Below are 25,434 nucleotides of genomic sequence, written 5' to 3' on the forward strand. Positions count from 1 at the left end.
CTATCTTTTACCCAGTTGGTCTAATGTTAACAACGTACATACCCACAATCTAATGATCAAAAGCAGGAGATAAACATTGGTACAAAACTATTAACTAAATTACAAAGCTTATTCAGATTTTGCCAGTTTTTCCCCAATGTCCTTTTTCTGTCCCAGGATGTGATCTAAGATTCCACTTTTCATTTATTTGTTGCATTTTCTTAGTGCCCTGCAGGCTCTGACAGTTCCTTTGTCTTTCATGACTTTGATCTGCGTCTTCATGAAAGTAAAGAAAACTAAATCAAGTCAACATTTAACAAAATGTCTTAAGTAGGTATTGACTTCTTAGGTAATTCTGTGTAATACAAAACCAGGATATTTTCTACAGTGGATTATTTATTAATTTGTCATTACACAATTGAATGTAGCAGATGCCATTATCAGAACGAATATAACTACCCAAGTGATAACAAAAAGCACAAACTGCTCTTGCTCTTAGATAGTTACTATCTTACAGCAGGAGCCACTTCAGACACTGGTGGAAGAATCTGTTGGTAGCGTTCCATTTCTAACACCTCAGATGGATCGGAGATTCAGCAATTTTGACTTCAGGTACTCATTACTCCTGATTTCTTAATAATCTTTCTGGATTTTATTCAAAACAAAAATAAGCTAAAGTTTATAGACATGTAAGAATCCCTCATGTAGAAACTCTTTTTTAAGGAGTGATGATTTTAACAGCAGTAATTATCGGTTTGGTGCCAGTAGGTTTAAAAATATCCTTCAACTGTAAATATTAAATGGGCATTAACTGCAAAGATAATATCTTTTAAGGATTTTAAAGTAGGGAAAATAAGAGTTGAGACCTAGGAGGTTTAAAAATTCTGTAAACATAATTCAAAGAGTCATAGTTATCTATATATGTATATTAACTATCATAAAAAGGCAGAATTTTCATTGCACTTTTGACTATTGTAGCAACATATAAGTATTTCTCTAGAGGACTCTTTTTCCCCAGTTTTATTGGTATAATTGACAAATAAAAATTAAATATACTTCGGGTGTATGATGTGGTGATTCAAGATATGTAGACCTTGTGAAATGATTACCACAATTAAGTTAATTAACACATCCATCGTCTCATGTAGTTACCTTTTTGTGTATGTGTGGTGAGTCTAGAGGACTCACTATTTTCAGGTTTTTGTTCTTTTATTTGTAAAGATTTGAAAAAATATTGTGGTTATTTAGATTCTGTTTTGTGACTACCTACTTTTTTTAAATAAACTTTTTATTTTGGAATAAATGTATGTTTACAGAAAAGTTGCAAAGATAATAAAGAAAGTTCTCATACATTCCTCACCAGTTTCCCCTGTTGCTGACATCTTACATTACTGTGGCATTTTGGTTAAAACTAAAAAACCAGGGGGCTGGCCTGGTGGCTGAGTGCTTAAGTTTGCACGCTCTGCTTCGGTGGCCCAGGGTTTGCCAGTTGGGATCCTGGGCGTGGACCTAGCACTGCTCATCAAGCCATGCTGAGCATCCCATATACAAGAACTAGAAGGACCTACAACTATGTATAGGGGGGCTTTAGAGAGAAAAAAAAAGGAGGAAGATTGGCAACAGATGTTAGCTCAGGGCCAATCTTCCTCAAAAAAAGCCCCCAAAACCTAAGAAACCAACATTGATACATTTTTGTAAACTTGCAATTTTATTTGGTTTTCACCAGTTTTTCCATTAATATTCTCTTTCTGTTCTGGAATCCAATCCAGATTGCCACAGTGCATTTAGTTGTTACGTCTCTTTCACTCTGTGACAGTTCCTTTTACCCTGTCTTTCATGACCTTGACAGTTTTGTAAATACTGGCTAACTGTTTTGTAAAACACCTCTCAATTTGGGTTTGTCTGAGGCTTTCTTATGATTACATTGAGATTATGCCTTTTTGGCGAGAATTCCACAGAGGGATGCTGTGCCCTTCTGAACGCATCCTGTCAGGGTCGTATGATAGCTACTTGATAGTTTTGGTCAAGGTAGTGGCTGTCAAGTTTCTCCACTGTAAATTTACTATTCCTCTCTTCCCATCCTATGTTCTTTGGAAGCAAGTTATTGTCTAGTCCATTTGCAAGAGGGGCAGCTTATCTACATATATTATTTGGATTTCTTCTATAAGGGAGATTTGTCTATACTGGACTTTTAAAATCTGATACTATTAAATTATCCAATTGATGTTGAAATAATGCTATTCATTTATTGCACATATGTTTTTGGTAGATACCAATAAAGTACAAGGCATACTAGGTCCCTGCCCTAACACAATTTATATTCTAGTAGGGAGAGATTAAAAACAAGTAAACAGCAAATAAAAAATTACGTATTTGGATAAGTGTTATAAGCGATACTCAGTATGTCATGAGAGAATGTGGTGATTCTTGGGGAGCCCATCTGAAACAGTGTGGTTTCAAAAGGTCAGTTACAGGTGTTGATATTTGAATTGAGAACTGGAAGCAGAGAATAAGCCAGTTCTGTGAAAAACTTTTCAAAAAATAGAGTGGTCTGGAGGCAGGAAATTGTCCTATAATGGTTAATTTCATGCATCAACTTGACCTGGTCACAAGGGTACCCAGACATTTGGTTAAACACTACTCTGGGTGTGTCCATGAGGATGTTTCTGGATGAGATTAACGTTCAAATTGGTAAACTGAGTAAAGCAGATTGCCCTCCCCAACATGGATGGGCCTCATCCAATCTGTTGAAGGCCTGAATAGTACCAAAAGGCTGAAGGGAATTCACTCTCTCGGCCTGACTGTCTTAGAGCTGGGACACTGGTTTTCTGCTATCAGACTTGGACTCCAACTGGAATTTACACCATCGGCTTTGCTGGTTCTCAGGCCTTCTGGCTCAGACTGAAACTCTATCATCAGCTCTCCTGGGTCTCTAGCTTGTTGACTACAGACTAATACATGTCCCCAGAACAGAAAGGGGGCTGGTGTGGCCCAAGTGCCAGGAAAAATGATAAACCACTATGAGAAGTAGAGAAGAAAAGTGAAGGCTGCCCCAATGGGGCCTTGAGGACCACATGAGAAAGGGGTTTGAATTTTGCTCTAAAGGTTGTAGAAAGCCGTTGAAATGTTCTTGGCAGGAAAATTAATTATTTCATTATTAGAGATCATTCTAGGGCCCACAGATGGTAAAGGGCAGATGTAGGAAGTCACTGCTGTAGGCTAAGCCGGAGATGACTATGTGTGGTCTGGACGAGGAGTGTGCCAGCTCAGATGCAGAGAAGTGGAAGGATTTGAAAGAACATTTGCAAGGAGAACTGACAGGCTTCGTGTATCATGGCATACTTTCATACAGTGTTTCTTAATATAAAAAGATAAAGAAATTCTTATAGAATTTTAGGAGGTTAAATTTGTCCTAGGGAAGGGTGGGATCAAACTCCCGAAGAAGGATACAAAGATAGACACACAAGGATGTTCACTACTGCAAAAAATCAGAAATAAGTGTCCATCAATATGAAACTGGTAAAACAGAGCATCTACCAAAAAAAAGGCAGTAGATTTCTGTGCACAGAAAAGAAGTGATGATCAAGAGATATGAAGTGAAAAAACATGGTGAAGAAGTGTCTGTGTAGTATGATCCCACTCATGTAAATTAGAAATGATGATCACTATGTCTACCCCATATTAAGCATTATAAGAAAAAGTCTGATGAAGCCTATCAATAAATACTGTTAACAGTGCTTAACTCTGTTAACAGTGGCTATCTCAAGGTGCAGTGTGGATAATGGGGGGTTTTCACTTTATGCCTTATACCTTTTTGTTTTACTGGAGTATCTTAAACAATGGATGAGAAGAAAAAAATTTTTTATCAGAAGTATATGCAGTACTTTCAGGATTAACAGGTACTTTAATGAAGTCTTTGAACCAACTTTAAGAAATAAGTCCTATAGGGGCCGGCCTGGTGGCACAGCAGTTAAGTGCGCACATTCCGCTTTGGCAGCCTGGGGTTCACCAGTTCGGATCCCAAGTGTGGACACGGCACCACTTGGCAAGCCATGCGGGGGTAGGCGTCCCACATATAAAGTAGAGGAAGATGGGCATGGATGTGAGCTCAGGGCCAGTCTTCCTCAGCAAAAAGAGGAGGATTGGCAGCAGATGTTAGCTCAGGGCTAATCTTCCTAAAAAAAAAAAAAACAAACAACAAACAACAAAAGAAAGAAGTCCTATAAATATTATTTTCCTTTATAGAGAGTTTATATCACACTCAAACCAGGAAAATAGAGATTACTGATTAAATTGAAATTATTAACATTTCCAAGAGGATGTTGCAACCACATTTATTCATTTCCTTCAAATTAACATCAAAAACAAGTAAGTTTATAAAGGTTTTTCTACGTCATTTATTCAGGCAATGACTCTCACAATGGTTTTTGTAGCTTGGTAAAGAAGTAGATACAGAAATTTATTTGTGAAATAAAACAAAACCTTCTTTTTAACTTCTGCTTTATGAAGGACTGTTAAAGCATGGTTATCCCTGAGCAACAAGATTATGGGTTATTTCCATTTTCTTCTTACCTCCTGTCTGTATTTTCCAAGTTCTCGATAATAATCACAAATTACTTTCGCAGTCAGAAAAAGAGGTTAGTTTTTTTAAAATTGTTACATTAAAGATAGGTGTCCATAAATTCAACACAGTATACCTGAACTATGTCAATCTGCTTGCACTTTCTATATGACATCAAGTAGTTCTCCTTTTCTCAATGACTGAACTTTGCAGACTTTATTTACAAACTGGGACCGAATCACTTGCATTGTGATCACATTAGTCCCCACCTCTCTCCATCCAAAATGACAAGGCAAAGTCCATTGAGCACACCCTGACAAGCAACATTTTAAAGGTCATTACTAAAATTACTATGCAGGCTTCAACAGAACCACAAAGAAAGGTCAAAGCAAAGAGACGCTGACTGTTAGAAAAACTCCAGCCTCTTACACCATTTCTTAGCCACAATCTCATGGCATGTAGCAAATATTTTTAGATTACACTGAGAAAGCTTGAAACTGCAGCTTTGGTGTGCAGCGTGATGTGCAAAAAAAGAGAGAGAAGAGGATTTCTTCACAATGTTTGAAGTTTTTATGCAAAGGGTTCAAGATCCTTGGATGAACGTTAGTAAGTAAATACTACATGACATGCACCTGGTACAACAGCATATCATAATTATAGTTTGCTTTCATCCATCTGAAGCCTTTTTGTATTTTCTGGTTTTAGCTTCTAAGCCTTGTAAATTATTTCTGACTCATTAGCCTTTCACCCTAGGGGCAACTCAGAAGCTCCATAAAAGTATGGATATTTTTCTTAAACTTCTTTTCTAGCAAATGCATTCATTTACTCTTTAGCCTCAGAATGTAAATTCCTACAGTGAAAAGCAACTAAATAATACTTGTCTCCCTTTCTTATATCCTCCTGGTTCTAAAAATGTCATATTTATAACTAAAAGCACATATCTGAAGACCAATTCTTTATTACAACTGAGGACCTTCAGCAGAGGAGGGAGTTGGAAGCAGGATGGTGTAAACACTACTAGGCCAGAATGCCCCAACCTTGGCCCAATTGGCTCCTTGGGCTGGATAATTCCTTGTTGTGAAGGGCTATCCTGTGCATTGTAGGATGTTCAGCAATATCCCTGGCCGCTACCCACTAGATGCCAGTAGCACAGAGCTCCAATCCCCCACATATGACCACCAAAAGTGCCTCCAGATATTGCCAAGTATCTCCTAGGGGACAAAATGGACCCCACTTGAGAAGACCAAACAACATACAAAACCAAGCCCTTTGTGCCACTGCCAATTCAAATTGTTCCTTCGACCCCACGATCAACTTCTACCTACCTACCTACCACCAACCTAAAATAGAGACACTCACAAACACCCTCACACTCTTCATGCTGAAGCCCTTGAACATTGTCAAGAGTCCTCCCTCTGAACCATATGTGGTCAACTCAGCCAGGAGGAGAGAAGCAGGCACTGCTGTTTCCCACCTCTCACTGACATGGGTGTTCATGCTTGTCACTTTTAACATATGTAAATTCATAATGTCTTGACTTCTGAAGCACTAAAATATTTCCAGTTTCTTTATCCACTAGCCACACTCTGCAGCCCCACGCTCCCTCATGAATATAGTTTCAACCATAATTTTATTTACTTAAATATGCTTATTCTACCTTGTGTTTTTCTCACTTGGCACTTAAATATAATACTATGATCTAGGCTCAAAATATTTACTTCCTGAAATTATCCTAGATTAGAGTCCCTTAATTAAAATGGGGGGAAAGGATTTATAGAATTAAAAAGAAAAAACAAAAAACAAAAACGCTTTCCCTAATTCATCCCACAACAAAGCAACACAAATTAGCTCATATAATTTTCTTTTGATGCCTCCTAATATATTCGAGGAATGTTTATTCTCCATACTCCAGGTCGTCTGGTGTTTGAAGCACCAAGGAAAATGGGCAGAGGGAGAGATTTCCTCTATGGAAGAAATATTATTAATGAATTCTTCTCTATGGAAAACTCTGAAAAATGAATCTACCATTACTAACTTTGTAATCTTGAATAAGCACCTTAGTCTCTGCTGGCTTGTTTCACCTTTGGTAAAATGAGAATAGTGATTCCTACCCTCTAGGGCACATTGAATGAGATAATCTGTTCTAAACTCTTAGCTCTGTGCCCAACATATAGGTGGTTTAATAAGTCATTTTCCGTGCCACCTCCCTTCTTTGTCCCCAGCACCAGCTAAATAATTTGTGAGGTCCAGTGCAAAATGTAAAGGACGGGTCCTTTATTCAAAATTATTAAGAATTTCAAGACAACAGCACATCATTAGACCACATGTGGGGCCCTTCTAGGTAGCTCTGTTATTGCATAGGTTGTATACACTCATAAAGCCAGCTTGGCTTGTTCCCCTAGGGTTTTCAAAGTTCCATTTGTCTATCCTTTTACTAAATTAAAAGCCACTTTTCAATTTGATAACTGACAGAGAAATAAACGCAACTAGAGAGGGCTCGATTATGTGTTTTGTTTTTCAGTGCTGGCTCACTTTTACTCAAGCTGCTGAGTGTTAATGAGCCCAGGACTCTTAGAAAGGAGCTGTTTTAATTTGCCATGGTATTTTAGAGGTGTGTATCATTCTCAACATGGAGGAATTAAAAAAATACCTTCGTTGTCTACAAGTAATTGAACCCTTGAAGAGAGCCCAAGAGGCACTTAGTGACCAAAGAGGTATTTAATTCAAAAGGTCGAAAGCTCTTTATCTAGACTTATCAAACAGCACTCACAAAGAAAGCAGTATAGTTCTAAATCAGTGTCTTAGATCCTAGACTGGAGACTTTTAAGGAACTGGTCCAGATGTCTAAGGGTAAAATATCCAAAGAGGAAGAACTGGGTCTCCAAACCAGAGCCCCGGCTCTGCTCGTTATTCCTTCTCCTTCATGGACGCATCAACATGTCCTTCAAAGGGTTTCTCAATGTTCTCACATCCTATTTACAAGAGCAGATCCTGTAAAAAACAAAATGTGTGTGAATACATGTATATATGTATACAAACACACCCCTCCCACACCTACACCCAGGCACACAGGCATCTTAACAGAAGGCAAAGAGAACTAACATTTATTAAGCACCTCCTCGGTGCCAGGTGCTTTATATACATTGGAATATTAAAGTACATGTTAGTTTTCATCCATTCATTCATTAAATCTCAAGACACCCAAGACAGCTTTTTTTCTTTTTTTTTTTTACAGTGGCGATACTGAGGCTCGGAGCAGTTATGTAACCCGGCCCAGATCACAGTTAGCAAGTTGTACGGTCTGGATTGGGGATTTTATGACCTCAAAGCTCATATACCAAAATCCTATTCAGTTTAAATGATTAAAAATTCAGAGTTCCAATTTGTCACAGTATCTGTGAATCAAACAACAAACAAAATGCAACAAACCTCAACATATTTGCTAATTTTATTAGTTTACATGACCACCTTGCTCTTACCATAATTTCCACCCTTTCCCCGACTCCCATCATTATAAATCATTCAGTTTCTTAGGGCTGGCAATTTTGCTAACGCTGATTGGGAGGCCACGATGGCCTCTCAGAAAAGATTAAAAGGTAACATTTGTGGTGTGGAACTAACACCGAAGCCCTCAAGAAAAACACGAGCAGTTTGGGATGGCAATTCCTCACTTCCGGCCTCGACTCGGCAGGAGGAAACTTCCAAACGTGGGTCGGGACGATTCCCAGTCCGCGATTCCCTCCGGGCAGCTGGCGCGTCAGCCCGGACAGCGCAGGCGCCGGGGCGGTCGGCCCACGGTTTCCCTGGAGACCGGGCGGCCGCGGCCGGAAGCTGCGCGGCGGTTGGCCTCGGCTGGAGGGAGAAGCTGGGGGTGGAGCCCGAGGAGGAAGGCGGCCGCGACCAGGAAGAGGAGGCGGCTCGAGCCATGGAGCGGGCGGAGGCGTGGGCCGGAGACTCGCCGGGGACGCCGGAGCCTGAGGAGCTCGGCGGCCTTCCTTGGTGTAAATGAGAAGGGCGGGGCGGGCGGACACCAGGGCGGCGGCGGTGGCCGTTGGGGTGTGACGGTCCCCGCCCCGCTCGGTTCCTTTCCGTCTTCCTGGCTGCGCCGAGAACCGCCCTGCATGGGTGTTTTGTAGCTGAGAGCAGGAGAGGGATGGCTTCGTCCAGTAGGAATAGGGTGGGTGCGACAGGGTATTCGTCGAGGGTGCATTTGTCATCCTTCCACCCGCCCGCCAGAAGCCTGAGAGGCTCGGGGCGGTTCAAGGTGCAGAAGTGGAGAGCCTTGTCGCCCGCTTGGCACAGGTTGGGGCCTGGCCTCAACCCGGCCTGGAAGGAGAGGCTCGAAACCGAGGCCGAGGCCCGTCTGCTGGGGCTGCCTCGCCGGTGCCCGCTTCCAGCCTCTGGGCTCTACCTTGTGCCGCCCATCCCCAGCGCGTGGGGCCAGGGCTCTCCTTGCTTGCCCATTTATTATTATTATTAAAGTTAAATTTTGAAATCATTTTACGTTTACAGAAGTTGCAGAGATAGCTTTTCCTAACGCTAATCTCTTACATCGCCGTGATACATTTGTCAAAACTAAGAAATTAACATTGGCATAATATTATTAATTGAAGTGCAAGCTTTATTCCGATTTTACCAGTTTTTTCCACTCAATTTTTTTTTTTTTTACTGTTCCAGGATCCAAACCAGAATGGCACATTGCATTTAGCCTACTTTGTTTTAACTGGTGTTAAGAGCTGTAGTCTCCTGTCTTATCCCTCCCACCCATGGCATGAACTGCTTTTTAAAGTGCAAGAAATATTTACTCATTGTTTCAGTTTAGCGAGTATTCGTTGGTGGTTTGTTAAATGTCAGGCACTGTTCTTGGTACTGGGAATTCAGCACTGTACCAGATAATCCTGCTTTCCTGTGGGCGCTAAATACAGACCACTGGGACCCATAGGTTCTGTCTTCTGCTGTTTTGTATTTCTGATTTTTGTCTTTTAGTTTAGGGACATGCCACTTGGAATAATTTTTGTTGGTTGAAATCAGCGTTTAAACTCGTGTGCCCCCTCTGATTTACTCTAAATTTTACTGTAAACTTCCTAGTGGTAGGATTATCTCTTACAACTTCCATTATTGATCAATTCCTCAAATTTATTACTATCCTGAGAAAAATACAGCGCACAAAAAAATGCTAGTAACAGGACTGAATACTCTACTGTAGGTGGAGTTTCTCTCATGTTTGTAATTTTTAGATGCTTTGACGCAATACCTCCAGGAAAAATCTTTTAAAGTCACTCTACATTCTTCTTTCTCAGTTACCATGTTTTAAGGAATGTCAGTTGCTCAGGGATGATAAGCAGCCTAAATACGTTTTGTATTTTTTTGCGTATTGTGCATGCAGTTCATGATCAAGTGGTGCCGGCAGGAAGTTCTTCATTCAGAGTCATAGTACACGTGGATCTGGATTGCTTTTACGCACAAGTGGAGATGATCTCAAATCCGGAACTAAAGGGCAAACCTTTAGGTAATTCTGGGCATTGCTAGTATTTTCATAGTATGAGAGGATTAGCTACTCATTTATTATGTTTATTATATTCTTATTTATTAACCGTATTAAGAAAGATTTGGAAGCACTTCTTAAAGGTGCTTTATAAACAGTGATCTATGTTTCACTACTAGGTGTGTACTTTATAAGCCTCATTTATTGAATGGTGAGTTTGAGGCAAGTAGTATGGTCAACTGAACAACTGAACAGAGACCGTAAGAAATTTCTAGTCTTTTTCCCAATGTTTGAAATTTTACAATCCTCTTATCTCAAAAACAACCTCTTTACTTTTATTACATTTTGATGGAAGCTTTCATCTATCTTCCCCTTTTGAAATTAACTCTTAAATTGTGTGATGTCTGACAAAATAGTTGGATTTTGAACAGAACCCTAAATATTAAGGCATATGTAGCAAGCTTTCTGTAAAACACAAGTGTCTTTAAATAAAAGGCAAAGAGAAATTTTACATTGAGGATTTACTTATTAATATGTTGCCGTGTTTTAACATTTTTATTATTTCTTAAAATGGAAAAGTAATTTAAATTTTCAAAAATTTGTTTTACGCGTGTAGTAAGGACTTATCTTTTAGTATAAGCTTAAAGAGCAATTTTGGTTCACCTGCTGCTGCTCTCTTGTGCCTGGTTTGGTTGTGATAAATCCTAGTTCAACCCAGCCTAGTTGATTTACTAAAGAACAAAGGGATGACTAGCTTTTGGTACTCCAAGCTTGGGCTAGGATCTTTCAATTTTCCTAAGGGTGTCAAGAAGTTAGGATTAGGGGGCCTAAGTTTTTTCCTGAATGCATTTCTAATTGGTAGCATTGTCACGCAAGATGTTTTATAGAAAATGCTTGAGGGCCGGCTGCGTGGCCGAGTGGTTAAGTTCGCGCGCGCTCCGCTGTGATGGCACAGGGTTTGGATCCTGGGTGCGGACATGGCACTGCTCGTCAGGCCACGTTGAGGCAGCGTCCCACATCCCACAACTAGAAGGACCTGCAACTAAGATATACAACTATGTACAGGGGGGGTTTGGGGAGATATAGCAGGACAAAAAAAAAAAAAAGAAAGAAAGAAAATGCTTAATAAAAAGGTATTGTGTAATTAAGACAGGAATGAATGAGTATCCGGAAGTGAGGGATGTGATGATGAAAGTTTCTAGGAGAATGCATAAGTAGACTTTCAGCTATACTCAATAAACATATGACTAAACGTGGGCTGGTGACATATAGTGGTGGTCCATATAATTCAGCATTAAAAGACTGCTCTTTCAGTTGAGGATGTTACCAATCTGACTTTTTATATAGTTCACTGATAAATCTTAAATTACTACTTTTGACCCAATGTTCTGTTTTTGGGCATAATCTGAAATGTCAAAAATCTTTATGTGAAATAATGTTTCTTTGCCTTGTTTATGATATCAAAATTTTAGAAACAAATGTCTTACATTAGGGGAATGGGTGTAACCTTATTTTCCTTCTTCTTGTTTGTGTTTTACGTATTTTAAGTGAACGTTATTTTTATAATGGTAAAAAGTAGTCGACTTGTGTAAAGAGAAGAATAATTTTAGCAATGTTAAGCCACCAGTAAACTAGAATTTGATACATTCTGTAGATGACCATAATTTAATCATTTTTGATAATGAGGAGGGCTTAAAATGCCACCTCACCGTCTGATCTTTTCTGCAGATTACTATGAAGAACAGTCCAATAATTAGAACATTTATTGGGGGGAGATCCCTAATAATTATAATAGAACTTTGTTTCATAGTCATTGCAAAGTTACTCAGAAGGTGAGTTTTTCTAGCAGCAGCCAGTAATTAATTGTACCTAGTTATTTTCATCTGCTGTATGTTTTGGTAAAAAATGGCCTAGAGTTATATACAGAAAAAAATCCTGGAAGGGTTTTATTTATATCTTTTCGCTGAAGATTCCATACAATATATTGATATATGGTAATTTTTGTCAAATTCTACTCCGTAGAATTTTGATGAATGGAGTTGACATTTTTTAATTGAGATAGACCTTTTTATTCTTCTCAAAACAAATTGCATTACAACTTACAATTATAATATGGAATTAATAAATTATATTTTAAGATGTTTCTTCAGTCCTGCTCAATTTTCTCATAAAATGTTTATTTTTTTATAGGAGTTCAGCAAAAATCTTTGATGGTTACCTGCAACTATGAAGCTAGGAAACTTGGAGTTAAGAAATGTATGAATATCAGAGATGCAAAAGAAAAATGTCCACAGCTGGTGTTAGTTAATGGAGAAGACTTGACTCGTTACAGAGAGATGTCATATAAGGTTACAGGTACAGATTATGGACAATATACTTTCAGCATTAATTTTTATATAGGATGCCTAGTCACTACATGAATCTTTTAATAAGTGTAAAATGCCGTCAGTCACTTCCTTTTTGTGAATAACTTTTTATTTTGGGTCTTGCCTGCTTTAAAAAAATTTTTTATGTGAGAGATGACTTTATGTATTAAGAGTAATGTTGACAAAAAGAGTATAGTTGGAAGGAATTTGAATTCTATCATGACTAGTGTTTATATAAATATGAGAAAAAATATAAAACAAAATTTAAAAGTGAGAAAAAGGGAAGCTGTACCAAAGAAAGCCAAAGATTTTTAATTTTAAATGTCAAATTTAAATAAATTATGAAGAAATATGCTGTACTCTAATGCACTAATGGTAATTGGGAGAAGCTTCTGTAATGTTTGATTAACATACCTAAAAAGTGATCTAAGAACTATGAGCAAAAATAATGGGTAAATTAATTTTTTCTTAGATTTGTATATAACTAAATATTACAGTGTAGATAAACTCCTCATACTAAGGTTTGAGTTTGAATCTTAGTGTTTTAGTTCATTACAGGAAAAATGAAAATGTATGTACTGGCATATTGCAAATATATATAATTTAAAAATGTATAAGAGGGGCTGGCCTGGTGACATAGTGGTTAAGTTCACGCACTTTGCTTTGGGACCTGGTGTTTTCAGGTTTGGATCCTGGGCACGGACCTAGCACTGTTCTTCAAGCCACACTGTGGCAGCATCCCACATAAAATAGAGGAAGATTGACACAGATGTTAGCTCAGAGCCAATCTTCCTCATCAAAAAAAAAAAACAGTGTAAGAATCAGCCTTTTATTTTTTTGCCATTTTTTATTGTTCTTTTGTTATTTGTAGTAGTTTTCAGATGAAAGGGTTAAATACCATAATATCCAAAAGCTCTTACAAATTAGTAAGAAAAAGAAACTCCAGAAAAATGGACAAAGGATAGGAATAGGGAGTTGACAAAATGAGCAAACCCAATATCCAACAATTCAGTGGAAAAAGAATGCTCAAATTCATTAGTGGCTCAGAAAATTTGAATTAGTAAGATATTATTTTATATCCATCATACCTGCCAAAAAATAATGTGAGAAAAAATAGAAACACAAAATATTACAGGCATTCTAGAAACATTTTTTGAAATTAAAGATATATGTTATATTCTTTAACCCAGTGATATCACTGCTGGGAATTTATCTAATAGAAATAAAATCATAGGGGCTGGCCCGGTGGCACAGCGGTTAAGTGCTCACGTTCCGCTTCTTGGTGGCCCAGGGTTCTTGGGTTCGGATCCCGGGTGCGGACTTGGCACCGCTTGGCAAAAGCCATGCTGTGGCAGGCATCCCACATATAAAGTAGAGGAAGATGGGCATGGATGTTAGTTCAGGGCCAGCCTTCCTCAGCAAAAAGAGGAGGACTGGCAGTAGTTAGCTCAGGGCTAATCTTCCTCAAAAAAAAAAAAAAGTAAAAAAAAAAAAGAAAATCATAAAAACATACGTACAAAAATGTTTATTGTAGCATGGTTCATAATTGATAAAAATATGGAATGAAAACCTGTGCTCATCAGGATGAGAATGACTAAACACGCTAAGGCTTCTATGATGAAATATTATATAGCTATTAAAAAAAATGCATTGGTGCTGTATTGTTTGACCTATAGAAGATATGCCTTGTTGTTGAGTGAGTAAAAGGAAAGTTGCAAAAACTTGTATCACATTTTTCTATATGTGTAAAACAGTGGTCCAAACCCCTCCTCCCACATATATGTATGTGTCTATAGATGATCAAGAAGAGAGACTTGAGAGGATATGTAGTAGGTTTCTAACATTGCTTAACTTCTGAAGGGGAAAAGGCAGTGCTGAAATGAGAGGAAGGGGCAAGAAGCGTTAGTCAAGCAAAAAAGAGAAGACTACAGTCCCAAAATATCACTTGTGTTTCTATGCCAAATTGTGTATGTGTCTGAATATTACGAAGTTAATTTTTAGTGTACACAGAAGCGGTTATATAACACATAAAGTTGTGCATTTGGCTTTATTCTTGGTGATCTTTCATATCATTCCTACAGCTCTTGCTCATTCGTTTTAATGCCTTTGCGGTATTCCACTGTATTTTGTTCCATACTTATTTAACCAGGTTTTTAGTGGTAGGAAGACAGTATGTACATTTTATGCCTATTGTCTCTACATAATTATTACTAGCACCTTCCGTCATTCAAAAAATGTCTTGTTTTGGATGATACATTATATGGTTTCCCTGATAGTGATGGATTATTAGGCTGTTACCAGCTTTTTACTCTTACAAATACATGCTTCCATAGACGTTTTCATATAGAAATTTTGGCATACTTTTATGGGGATATCCATATGGTAAGTTCCTACCTGCTAGATCAAAGGTAATTTGCATTTGAAATTTTGAATACTGCTATATGTTGCACTTGAAGTTGTCCCAACATATTTCTAGTATGTATGAGTGTGTTAGATATTCTCAAATTGTAAAGATTTTGCTTGGTAGGTAAAAGAAACAGTAAAGTCATTGTTTTGACTTGCATTTCTCTATGAGTAAGTTTGAGCATTTTTTCATACATTTTTGGTCGGTTATATGTATTTTTTCTGTGAATGGCCTATTCACTTTGGCCTATTTTTCATTTGGATTGTTCATCTTTTTTCTAACTGGTTTGTGTCATTTTTTTGGAAGTTAAGGAAATTAGCCCTTTGATGGCCATATGTTATAAATATATTTCCAATTTGTATCTCATCGTTTTTATGTTATTTGTGGTATCAGACATACCAATCTTTCTTTTATGACTTCTGTGCCACTGCACCTTTTCACAGTGAAAATATCATACTGAAAATTTAGTGAGTAAATTTGACTTTCTACACTGATTTTATAAAGTATCTTGAAAGAATTAAAAATGCACTAATAGCAAGAAATATTCTAAGCATGATTTGTGCATTGATAAAGTTATTTTGTTAATTTTTCTCATAGTATTTTCTGAATTGATGTAGGCAGATAGCCTATAGTCCCATACTGAATTTATCTTTGATCTATTTATGGTGTATAACCTTATTGTTTATGCTATATTTTTATTCTACAGTATTATACTTTTTTGTCTAGATAGTTTTTTTTCTCTAATTATGAACTCCTCTCTTTGGCCTTGCAAAAGAATATGTAAAAATAAATGCATCTTGTTTATGAAGTTGACAGCGAAAAGGAGATTAACTTCAGGAATGGGATAAGTGATTTATCCCTGTGACCTAGTAATAGAACCGATATAATCAATTGATATTTAGTGGTCCACCAGGCTTGTGCACAATTCTATATTTGACTTGTTTTTCTGTTTAGTACTTAAAACCTTGTCCTTTATTTTTCTTATACAGTATTGTTTTGATATACTATTTTATTTTCTACCTGTTCCTCTTGGGTATCTGGTATATACTTTTGAAAAAAAATTGCAGAAGTTGATGAGGGAAATGCAAAATAATTCTTTTATATGATCAGACATATTGTCAGTCTCTCCTCAGGGTACACAACTCGTTTTTTCCAGGTAGGTCAGAAATGATTTTTGGTGGTCACCAGGTCACATTATTATCTTTGTTGTTTTCTCCTGATAGTATCAATATTGGCATTAATAAAACAGGTATTTTTCATATTTGTGTAAAAAACTGATTGTGGAATGACATAGTCCTTTTATTTCTGAGCTTTCAGATTATAGGACTTTAAGAACCTATGAATTTTTATATAATAAGAGGCTAATAATTTGTTTTCTGCTGTCCAGCTGGTATTAGTAGGTGATTCAGAGACAAGTAAATCTTCTTGATGATTTCAAAGTTTTTATTAGTCTTAATCCTAAAAAGTGAGAATTGACACCTCAAATCTTGGTTCAGTTCAATTTAGTAGACATTTGACTTAAGGATTAGGTATTGTGTTAGATGCCCGACATTCAAATACGTGTAAGTCCTGGTCCATCTCTGCCCTTAAGGAATAAGCTGGAGGATGACTAATCAAAATATTGCATCGTAGTGTATTTTGGAAATTAAGTGACTTTTCTTTTTGTCTCAATAATAATTGGAAATTTTAAATTTTGTTTTATTTTGTCTTTTTAAAACTCTTGTGGAAAGTATAGCTAGACTATGTTATTACTTGTTTTTAGTTTTCTAGGCAGACTATAATTTATTCTTTGATGCACTGGTTCAAGATCATAATTAACTATATTTAATATAGTATTTCATATACTACAGCTATAGAAATTGTAGGTATAGGATATTGGACCAAGTATATTGCTATGAGTATCTGCCCAGGGAATGTCATTTTTAGACTTATTTTGTTGGAAAATATTGCTTTTATTCAAAATGTGCAGGAAAAAAAATCTCAGTTAACTGAAGACTTTGTTAAAGATATTGTGGAACTGTGAATATATGTAAAGCCTTTAACAAATATTTGATGTATTTTTTAAGCATAAAAGAGTTAAATTTGTTATAGTTATAATTTTATTTACATCTGTCCTCCAATATTATTTCAACTTAGAGTTGTTGGAAGAATTTAGTCCAGTTGTTGAGAGACTCGGATTTGATGAAAATTTTGTGGACCTAACAGAAATGGTTGAGAAGAGACTACAGCAGCTTCAAAATGATGAACTTTTAGCACTGACTGTGTCAGGTCATGTATACAATAATCAGTGTAAGTAGGTTCTTATTCATTCTATTTAATACCTAAAAGTACATACATTTCTTGATGTTCAGTGAGTTCGGTGAGTTGACTGTGTCTTTCTGAAAGTCTTATGGCTTTTGTTGGAGGGATAGCCATACTTCAGTAATCTGTCTAAGATGACTAAAATTAGGTATTGCTTGCTATTCCATATTAATCAGGCAGAAAATGAGATTTTGATGACATGTAGTTTAATGCACCATGCAGTTTTCAATTCTCTGACACAGTCTTTGTGTTACTGTTTTTAAGAGCTGTACCTCTTTAGGTTATCCTTAAATTATAGGAGTTGGCTTGATAATATGCTTTTTAGAATAATTTTTGATTCTCCTAAAACTATCTTTAAGCAAAACTTTGAGGTAGTCTAAATTTGCTTTTGTTACCTCTTTTGCTTGTTCCTTTCTATCCCCCCAAGGCACCAAGACCCTCATGTTGCCCTCTGACTTCTGGAGTTCCCCCTTGTCGAAGCTTATCCAGGCCTACCTACCATCTTTTGCAAGCTCCTATTTAATTAGGTCAAATAATCGTTGCTAACTCTTAGCAAGAAAGCAAAATGGTTCATCTCCTTCACATAGTAAAGTATAAATGACTGATGGTCTTTCCAGGGATATTTGTATTTGAAAATAAGCTGCAGTCAGCTCCAGTGAATATCCAATTACACTTTCAAACCTCTTGTGACTCTACTGGTGACTTCCACATCTTACCACTTAGAAGACAAGCTACTCTGCTGTTGTGTAAGGCTTGCCCTGACCCTCTTGTTCCTAGGTGTCAGCATGTGCTTCCTCTTATCCCCACTTTTGGAGAGCTGGTGATCAATCTCCAGTCTAGTTCTCTACCTCCTTGATGTTAAAGAAGAAAAGATGTAGAGCTACAGTTCTCTTCTAGAAGAAGACGTGATTCTTTTCATGTGTCTTTTGTATCTGTGCTTTTTTGTCACTTACAAGGGCTGAGTAGCAAGAAGGTTCCAAATGTATTTCTATATAATTTTTCAAGCAAACTTAGACTTTATGGTTAGAACATTTTACAGAGAGCTAGGTTTTATATCCTAAAAAGAAAATGTCTAATTCTTCATGAATTCTTTCTCCTCCCCACAAGATTTTGTTAAAAAATTTTTTCAAACCTACAGAAAAGTTGACAGAATAGTACAATGAGAACACTTATTATGTCCTTCCTTGTAGATACACCCGTTGTTATCATTTTGCCACATTTGCTTTATCTTGCTCTCTATTGATTGACCAGTGAGACATTTGAAAGTAAATTACAGACATCATGACACTTCATCAGTAAATACTCCTGAGGATAAGGACTGTCTCATATAACTCTAGTACCATTTTCATACCTAAGAAAATTTGTTTCTGTATAATTTACATACACTTTTTATAAAAGGTCTCTTAAACTATGTACAGATCCAAAATTGTTTTCAGTAGCACATATAGCTAGCGCATAAAGTTTAGATTCAGGCCTTTAAAGCTGTAATGTTAGTTTTCTTATTAATGTAATAGTTTTATTTTTGTGCTTACTTATAGGTAAACATGAGTAAAAGTTTTACTAATGTCAGTAAGAATTTTTTATGAGATCAGTTTTCATGATTGTTAATCATTAAGCACTCCCACTATGCATTCACTGGCACAGGCCCTTAGAATTCACTTGTGGTAGTTGTTTACTTTTCAGAATTCCTATGAAGAACAAAAGAGATTAGTTAAATGGGTGGCATTATGGTGGTGTTGGCAGGGGAGGGGGGTGGGCAGTGGATCAGCCCTGTGTCCTTTTTAAACTCATTTGTAAAGAAGAAAATTAAAAATTTTCGTGGTGACTTTTAACAACCGTGACTGTTTTTGTAGTTGTAAACCTGCATGACGTCTTGCACATCAGACTACTTGTTGGATCTCAGATTGCAGCAGAGATGAGGGAAGCCGTATATAATCGCCTGGGTCTCACTGGCTGTGCTGGAGTGGCTTCTAATAAATTATTGGCAAAATTAGTTTCTGGTGTCTTTAAACCAAATCAACAAACAGTCTTATTACCTGAAAGTTCTCAAGATCTCATTCATAGTTTGAACCACATAAAGGAAATACCTGGTAAGACAAATATATTTAAAAAGTATATGTTGGTTTTATTGTATTGCTTTAATTTTAAAAATTATAGATACATGTAATTAATTCTTAGAGCCTGTGTATTTGGCTCTTGGGAGGAAACCAGAAAACCTAATGTTTTCTAGAGGGAATCTGTATTAGGAAATATATGAAAGTACTTTTCTGGTTTCACCTACTTTTGTATAGTTTGAATATGATCATGAAAGTTATAACCTGGAAACATATGGTCCTTTATTTCCAGTTCCTGGTTCATACTCTTATACTGTACATTGCATCTAGAGAGGGGAGTTCATCTTTTACTAACTCTATTTTGGGATTATATATAAAATATTAGGGCTACAAGGGACTTTCCAAAGCATCTAGGCCAAGTTTTTATTTTAAAGATGAGAAACTTGATTTTCTTGAGGGGTGCAGTGGTCTATTCATGTCGTGGAGTGAATTTGTATCTTTGTAGATCAAATGTGTTTTTATAGACCATCAATAATGGATATGTTAAACTTCATTTCTATAGCATTGTTGGGGAATAAGATGTTATAGTAGAATTCGGTGGAAGTGAATTTCTAAGACAACTGACACTTAACCTTTTGATGTCATAACTTCACCTTTTTAACTTATGTTTGTGTGATTCCAAAATGTGTCATACACTGCCTTGCCTTCCTTAATATAGCAGAATTGTAACTTGAGGTTTTGTGGGTGATTCAGAGTCTGCGTTTTGAAGAACAGTTACTATGCCAGGCTGTAATAAATTAAGAACTGTATGCTGATACATAACTTATTACTCAGCTTTACTTTTTTGAGTTCTTGTATTTGTTTTTCTTACAGGCTTTCTCTTTTCTTGCTTATTGCCAAATTGCCAGCTCTCTTATTTTTCAGCTGTGAAAATATCTGTCACTTCACTTTAATAATTCGCCCTACATACTCAATGCCTTTGATTTACTTCTTTTACTGTACAAGGAAACCAGATAAGTGTAGAATTAACTTATAAAAAATGAGAAGAGTAAAGGGGCACTAAAGTGAGCATTTCTCTGTGATAAAGTATGACTGAGTTTAGTGCAAGAACTTTGTCATAGGAGTTTTGCTAATGAGAAGATTGTTTTGTTTGTTTGCTTTCTGGTTTTTAGTTGTATTTTGGATGGTAAATATTGCCAGATATGACTTGTGGATAAATGTGGGTGTTGTATATAGGAATTGTTTAGGTTGGCTAATAAGCACATGCTAATGAATTTTAATTGCTTTACTGACAGTCTTTCTTTACATGAATAATAACTGTGATTCTTGGACACTTCCATAGTGTTACGTAACAGGTGGTAAAAATTTCATTTTATCAAGACAGCATTTATTGGTTGTCTCTGTATTCATTATATTATACTAAGGTTGTTAGGTTTTCAAAGTGGTTCATATATAGCCATGTACTGCATAATGATGTTTTGGTCAGTGATGGACTGCAAATACGATAGTGGTCCCATAAGATTATGATCGAGTTGAAAAATTCCTATGGCCTAGTGAAGTAGGTGTTGTAAAGTCATAGTGCAACGCTATACTCACATGTCTGTAGTGATGCTGGTGTAAACAAACCCACTGCACTGCCAATCATATAAAAGTATAGCACATACAATTATATACAGTACATAGTACTTGATACTGATAATGAGTGACTATGTTACTGGTTTATGTATTTACTATACTATCTTTTTTGTAGTTATTTTAGAGTGTACTCTTTCTACTTATAAAAAAGGAAAGTTTACTGTAAAACAGTATGCTGTGTTAGGCTAGCAGCAGCCTTGTACATCTTGCATTTACCTCATCTTTTGATTGCATCCTTTTCTCTTGTACTTAACTTAATCTTGTGTTGTTTTATTCATCATGGCCCCGAAGCATACAAAATCCACTGCTAATGTTCCCAGTAAGAATCTGTGTCGAGTACTTGACTTAGAAATGAAATTAGAAGTTATTAAGGACTACTAAGGTGGAAAACCAATGGTGGTTGTTATTGCTCGCTAGTCAGGCACATCCCATTCTGCCACAGCTACAATCTTGAAGAACAAGAAATAGTGATGGAAGCTGTTAAAGGATCCGCTTCATTGAAGGCAATGAGACTAAAAAAAATTTGAGAAGGGCCTATATCAGACATGGAGAGACTTATAATGACTTCGATTGAAGACAAAGCAGAAGCATATCCCTTTCAGCACCATCACGATCATGGCCAAAGAAAAAAGTTTGTTTGCAATGTTGGAAAGAAAAAGTTGGACTCAACTATGATGTTGACTTTACTGCTGGCTGTGGGTGATTTAAACGAGTAAAGAATCATTGTTCGTTACATAATGTGAAAGTGAATGGTGAGTCTGCAAGTGCTGCTGTGAAGGCAGCTGCAGAATTTTTGGAAACTACATGAACTGATTGTGGAGGATAATTGCTTGCTAGAGCAAATATTCAATATGGACGAGACCTCCCTGTTCTGGAAACAGATGCCTCAAAGGACTTTCATTCATAAAGAAGCTAAGTAAAGGCCAGGTTCCAAGGCTTTTAAGGACAGTATAACAGTCTTGCTTTGGAGACAATGTTATAGGCTACAAATTGAAACCCTTTGTGATCTGGCATAGTAAGAACCCCAGGGCCTTCAAGTATATCAGTAGGAACACACTGCCAGTGTACTACAGAAGTGATAAGAAGTCATGAATGACTTGGCTCCTCTTCCAAGATGCCTTCCTGAATTGCTATGCCAGCAAAATAGAGAAGTACTGTTTGGAAAGTAACATACCTTTCAAGATTTTACTTATTGTTGATAACGCTCCCATACGTCCTCCTCTTATTGGTGATCTTCATCCCAATATTAAAGTGGTTTTTCTCCCTCCAAACACCACCTCTTTGATCCAACCACTGGAACGAGGAGTTGCAGCAGCTTGTAAGGGCTTACTACCTGAGGAGGACCTTTGCCCAGGCTGTGGCTACAACTGCAACTGAGAAGCAGAAGACACTGAGAAGATACTGGTACAATTCTGGAAGGATTATAATGTCTCTGACTGCATCAAGAACCATGCTTGGGCATGGGGTGATGTCATTAAGCAGTGTATGAATGGCGTCTGGAAGAAGATACTCAAGAGATTCATCTGCGATTCAGGATTTGCTAAGGATGAGGAGGTTGCAAAAATCAACAAGGCTATCATTGAGATGGCAAAACAACTTTAACCTGAGTGTGCATGAGGATTACATTGAGTTCCTAGAGGTGGTTCCTGAGGAATTTACTAATTACTTGTTGGAACTGTAACAGGAATGCATAAATGAAGAAGAGGCAAGAGAAAAGGAAACTGCAGGAGAAGTTGTTTGCCCCAAGAAGATTCAGTGAAGGTTTAATAGAAGCTTTTGCAGACCTCAGCAAGCTCCTTAAAAAGTTTGGAAACATGGAGGGGGCTGCCCCGGTTACACAGTGGTTAAGTTTGCACGTTCTGCTTTGGCGGCCTGGGATTCGCCGGTTCGGATTCCAGATGCAGACCTACCCACCGCTTATCAAGCCATGCTGTGGCAGGTGTCCCACGTAAAAAGTAGAGGAAGATTGGCATGGATGTTAGCTCAGGGCCAGTCTTCCTCAGCAAAAAAAGAGGAGGATTGGTGGCAGATGTTAGCTCAGGGCTAATCTTCCTCAAAAAAAAAAAATTTGAAAACATGGATTGCCAACACTGAAAGATTTTATTAATAAAGAGGAATATTCATGGTATGTTGTCTGCTTATGAGCAAATCTATGATAAAAAAAGAAACAAACCAAGCAAACCACCATGAACATATTTCTTAAAAAAGTGACACCTCCTCAAGACCCACCTCAGGCAGATCCTTCAGGAGGTATTCCAGAAGAAGGCATTGTTGTAGGAGATGACAGCTCCATGCGTGTTATTGTCCCTGAAGACCTTCCAGTGGGACAAGATGTGCAGGTGAAAGACAGTGATACTGATGATCCTGACCCTGTGTAGACCAAGAGAAATGTGTGTGTGTCTTAGTTTTTAACAAAAAGGTTTTAAAAGTAAAACAAATAAATAAATTTTAAAAATAGAAAAAAGCTTACGGTATATAAAGTAAGAAAATATTTTTGTACAGCTATACAATGTTTGTGTTTTAAGATAAGTGTTATTACAAAAGAGTCAAAAAGTAAAAATTAAAAAGTTTATAAAGTAAGAAAGTTACAGTAAGCTAAGGATAATTTATTATTGAAGGAAAAAATATTTTTTAATAAATTTAGTGTAGCTTAGTTGTACAGTGTTTATAAAGTGTACGGTAGTGTACAGGAATGTCCTAGGCCTTCACATTCACTCACCGCTTACTGACCACCCAGAGCATCTTCCAGTCCTGCCCCCTCCATTCATGGTAAGTGACCTATACAAGTGTACCATTTTTTATCTTTTATACTCTATTTTTACTGTACCTTTTCTGTGTTTAGTTATGTTTAGTTACAAAAATACTTATCATTGTGTTACAGTTGCCTGGAGTATTTAGTATAGTAACATGCTGTACAGCCTAGGAGCAATAGGCCATACCATATTGCCTAGGTGTGTAGTGGGCCATGCCATCTAGGTTTGTGGAAGTACACTCTGTGATGTCCACACAGTGACAAAATCGCCTAATGACACATTTTTCAGAACATATCTCCGTTGTTAAGCAACTCGTGACTGCAGCTCAGAGACTGTGAGCAGAACAACTACTACCTGATTTTCAATAAAGTTTGATCATAGCAAAATATTAATTATGGAATTTAAAGATTTGGTTGATATATTTATAATATTTTAATTAGTCTTATTTTAGGAGATAGCACTATGGTAACACGCTGTGCATTTCTTTTTGTTTAGGTATCGGCTATAAAACTGCCAAACGTCTTGAAGCACTGGGTATCAGTAGTGTGCGTGATCTTCAGACCTGCTCATCCAAAATATTAGAAAAGGAATTAGGAATTTCAGTTGCTCAGCGTATCCAGAAGCTCAGTTTTGGAGAGGATAACTCTCCTGTGATGTCTTCAGGACCACCTCAGGTACATAATAGTGATATTTTTTATTGAGTACTGGTTGTCGCATGTGAAATAAAGAGTTCTAGTTTTAGTACTATGTTCTTACTGTTCTAGTTTGCTTATTAAGTTAGTACGATCCGTTTCCTATGAGAAGGCTAATTTATTATGTTAGATTGGTATTCCTAAATTGAATCTATTTGTTTCAAGTTAGCCACTTTGATTACATACTACTTAATTTTGGTAGCCTATATTGCATATATGAAGCAAAATATTTTAATTTTTAGAAAGTCTTGTTTTCAGAGTAGTCTTACGACTCAGGCAATGGAGAAAGATAGAGTCAGCCAGCTAACATTGATATTTTTCCTGTGTGACAGGCACTTTACTAAGTGCTTTATATACATTAGCCCATTTAGTTGTCACAACAAACCTTCGAGGTGTAGGTAGTACTATTGTTTGTTCGTACCTTTTTCCCTCCTTTTCTCCCTCTCCCATTCTTTTTTTAAGATGAGGATACTGTACTTTAGAAAGGTTAAATAATTGTGTAAGGTTAAACTGATTCAAGTCCTAGGAGATTGAGCCTTGCCATAAGCATACAATAAGCATACTTGGAGGTGATGCTAGAGCTTTATAATTTTCTTGACTTCCAGTGCACTTTCTAGTAGAGTACAGTACCTTGCAGATAAAAACAGTTAATATAGAAGTGAACTAAATGGCTCAAACTAAGCACAAGAGGTAAGTTAGTAAACAATGTGTTAAATATTTGAAATGTGCACTGATCATTGGATGTGCTTGTTTGAGTTTACAATAATCCTTATTTGTGCTTCTTTGGTAGTCCTTTAGTGAAGAAGATTCATTTAAAAAATGTTCATCAGAAGTTGAAGTTAAAAATAAGATTGAAGAACTACTTGCTAGTCTTTTGAACAGGTGATTTTCCATTTTGCCATATCATCCTATATATTTTGTATATGGTATATAGAAAGAATACTTGATGTTCTATCTTGGAACTTACAGATTAACTGGAGACTAAACGATGTAAGATAGATCATTTGTCACTGAATTTCTCTACATTATAAACTATTACAAAGATAATAACAGATGCTCTTTGTAGTAGTTAATCCATCTACTTCCATTGTTCTTAATTTTAATAAAATTGTGGTTATACCGTGGATCTTAGCTGCTGATAGTTACCTAGGGAGTTTTATGGATATCTCTGTAATCTTTATACCTATAAATTGGTGATGGTTGA

The 25,434-nt window shown here is 36.9% G+C and overlaps 1 protein-coding gene across 4 annotated transcripts in view; it reads left to right on the forward strand.

Annotated features, from left to right (window-relative positions):
• Nucleotides 1-421: 421 nt before the first annotated feature.
• The window catches only part of POLI (DNA polymerase iota), a 35,959-nt gene continuing 10,946 nt past the window's right edge, over nt 422-25,434 (forward strand). Inside the window, exons 1-7 of one of the 4 annotated variants that reach the window (XM_008514651.2) lie at nt 8,304-8,717; nt 9,927-10,049; nt 12,216-12,380; nt 16,932-17,084; nt 18,950-19,186; nt 24,034-24,212; nt 25,021-25,112. In XM_008514651.2, coding sequence (XP_008512873.1) covers nt 10,013-10,049; nt 12,216-12,380; nt 16,932-17,084; nt 18,950-19,186; nt 24,034-24,212; nt 25,021-25,112 — 863 coding nt within the window. In that variant the 5' untranslated portion in view covers nt 8,304-8,717; nt 9,927-10,012. Of the gene's footprint in view, nt 592-8,303; nt 8,718-9,926; nt 10,050-12,215; nt 12,381-13,091; nt 13,206-16,931; nt 17,085-18,949; nt 19,187-24,033; nt 24,213-25,020; nt 25,113-25,434 lie in introns of those variants that run through there. The other 3 variants (XM_008514650.2, XM_070627606.1, XM_070627607.1) reach the window with 3 other exon arrangements.

Source organism: Equus przewalskii, chromosome 7 (assembly GCF_037783145.1).
Source record: "Equus przewalskii isolate Varuska chromosome 7, EquPr2, whole genome shotgun sequence".
NCBI classification, from domain to species: domain Eukaryota; kingdom Metazoa; phylum Chordata; class Mammalia; order Perissodactyla; family Equidae; genus Equus; species Equus przewalskii.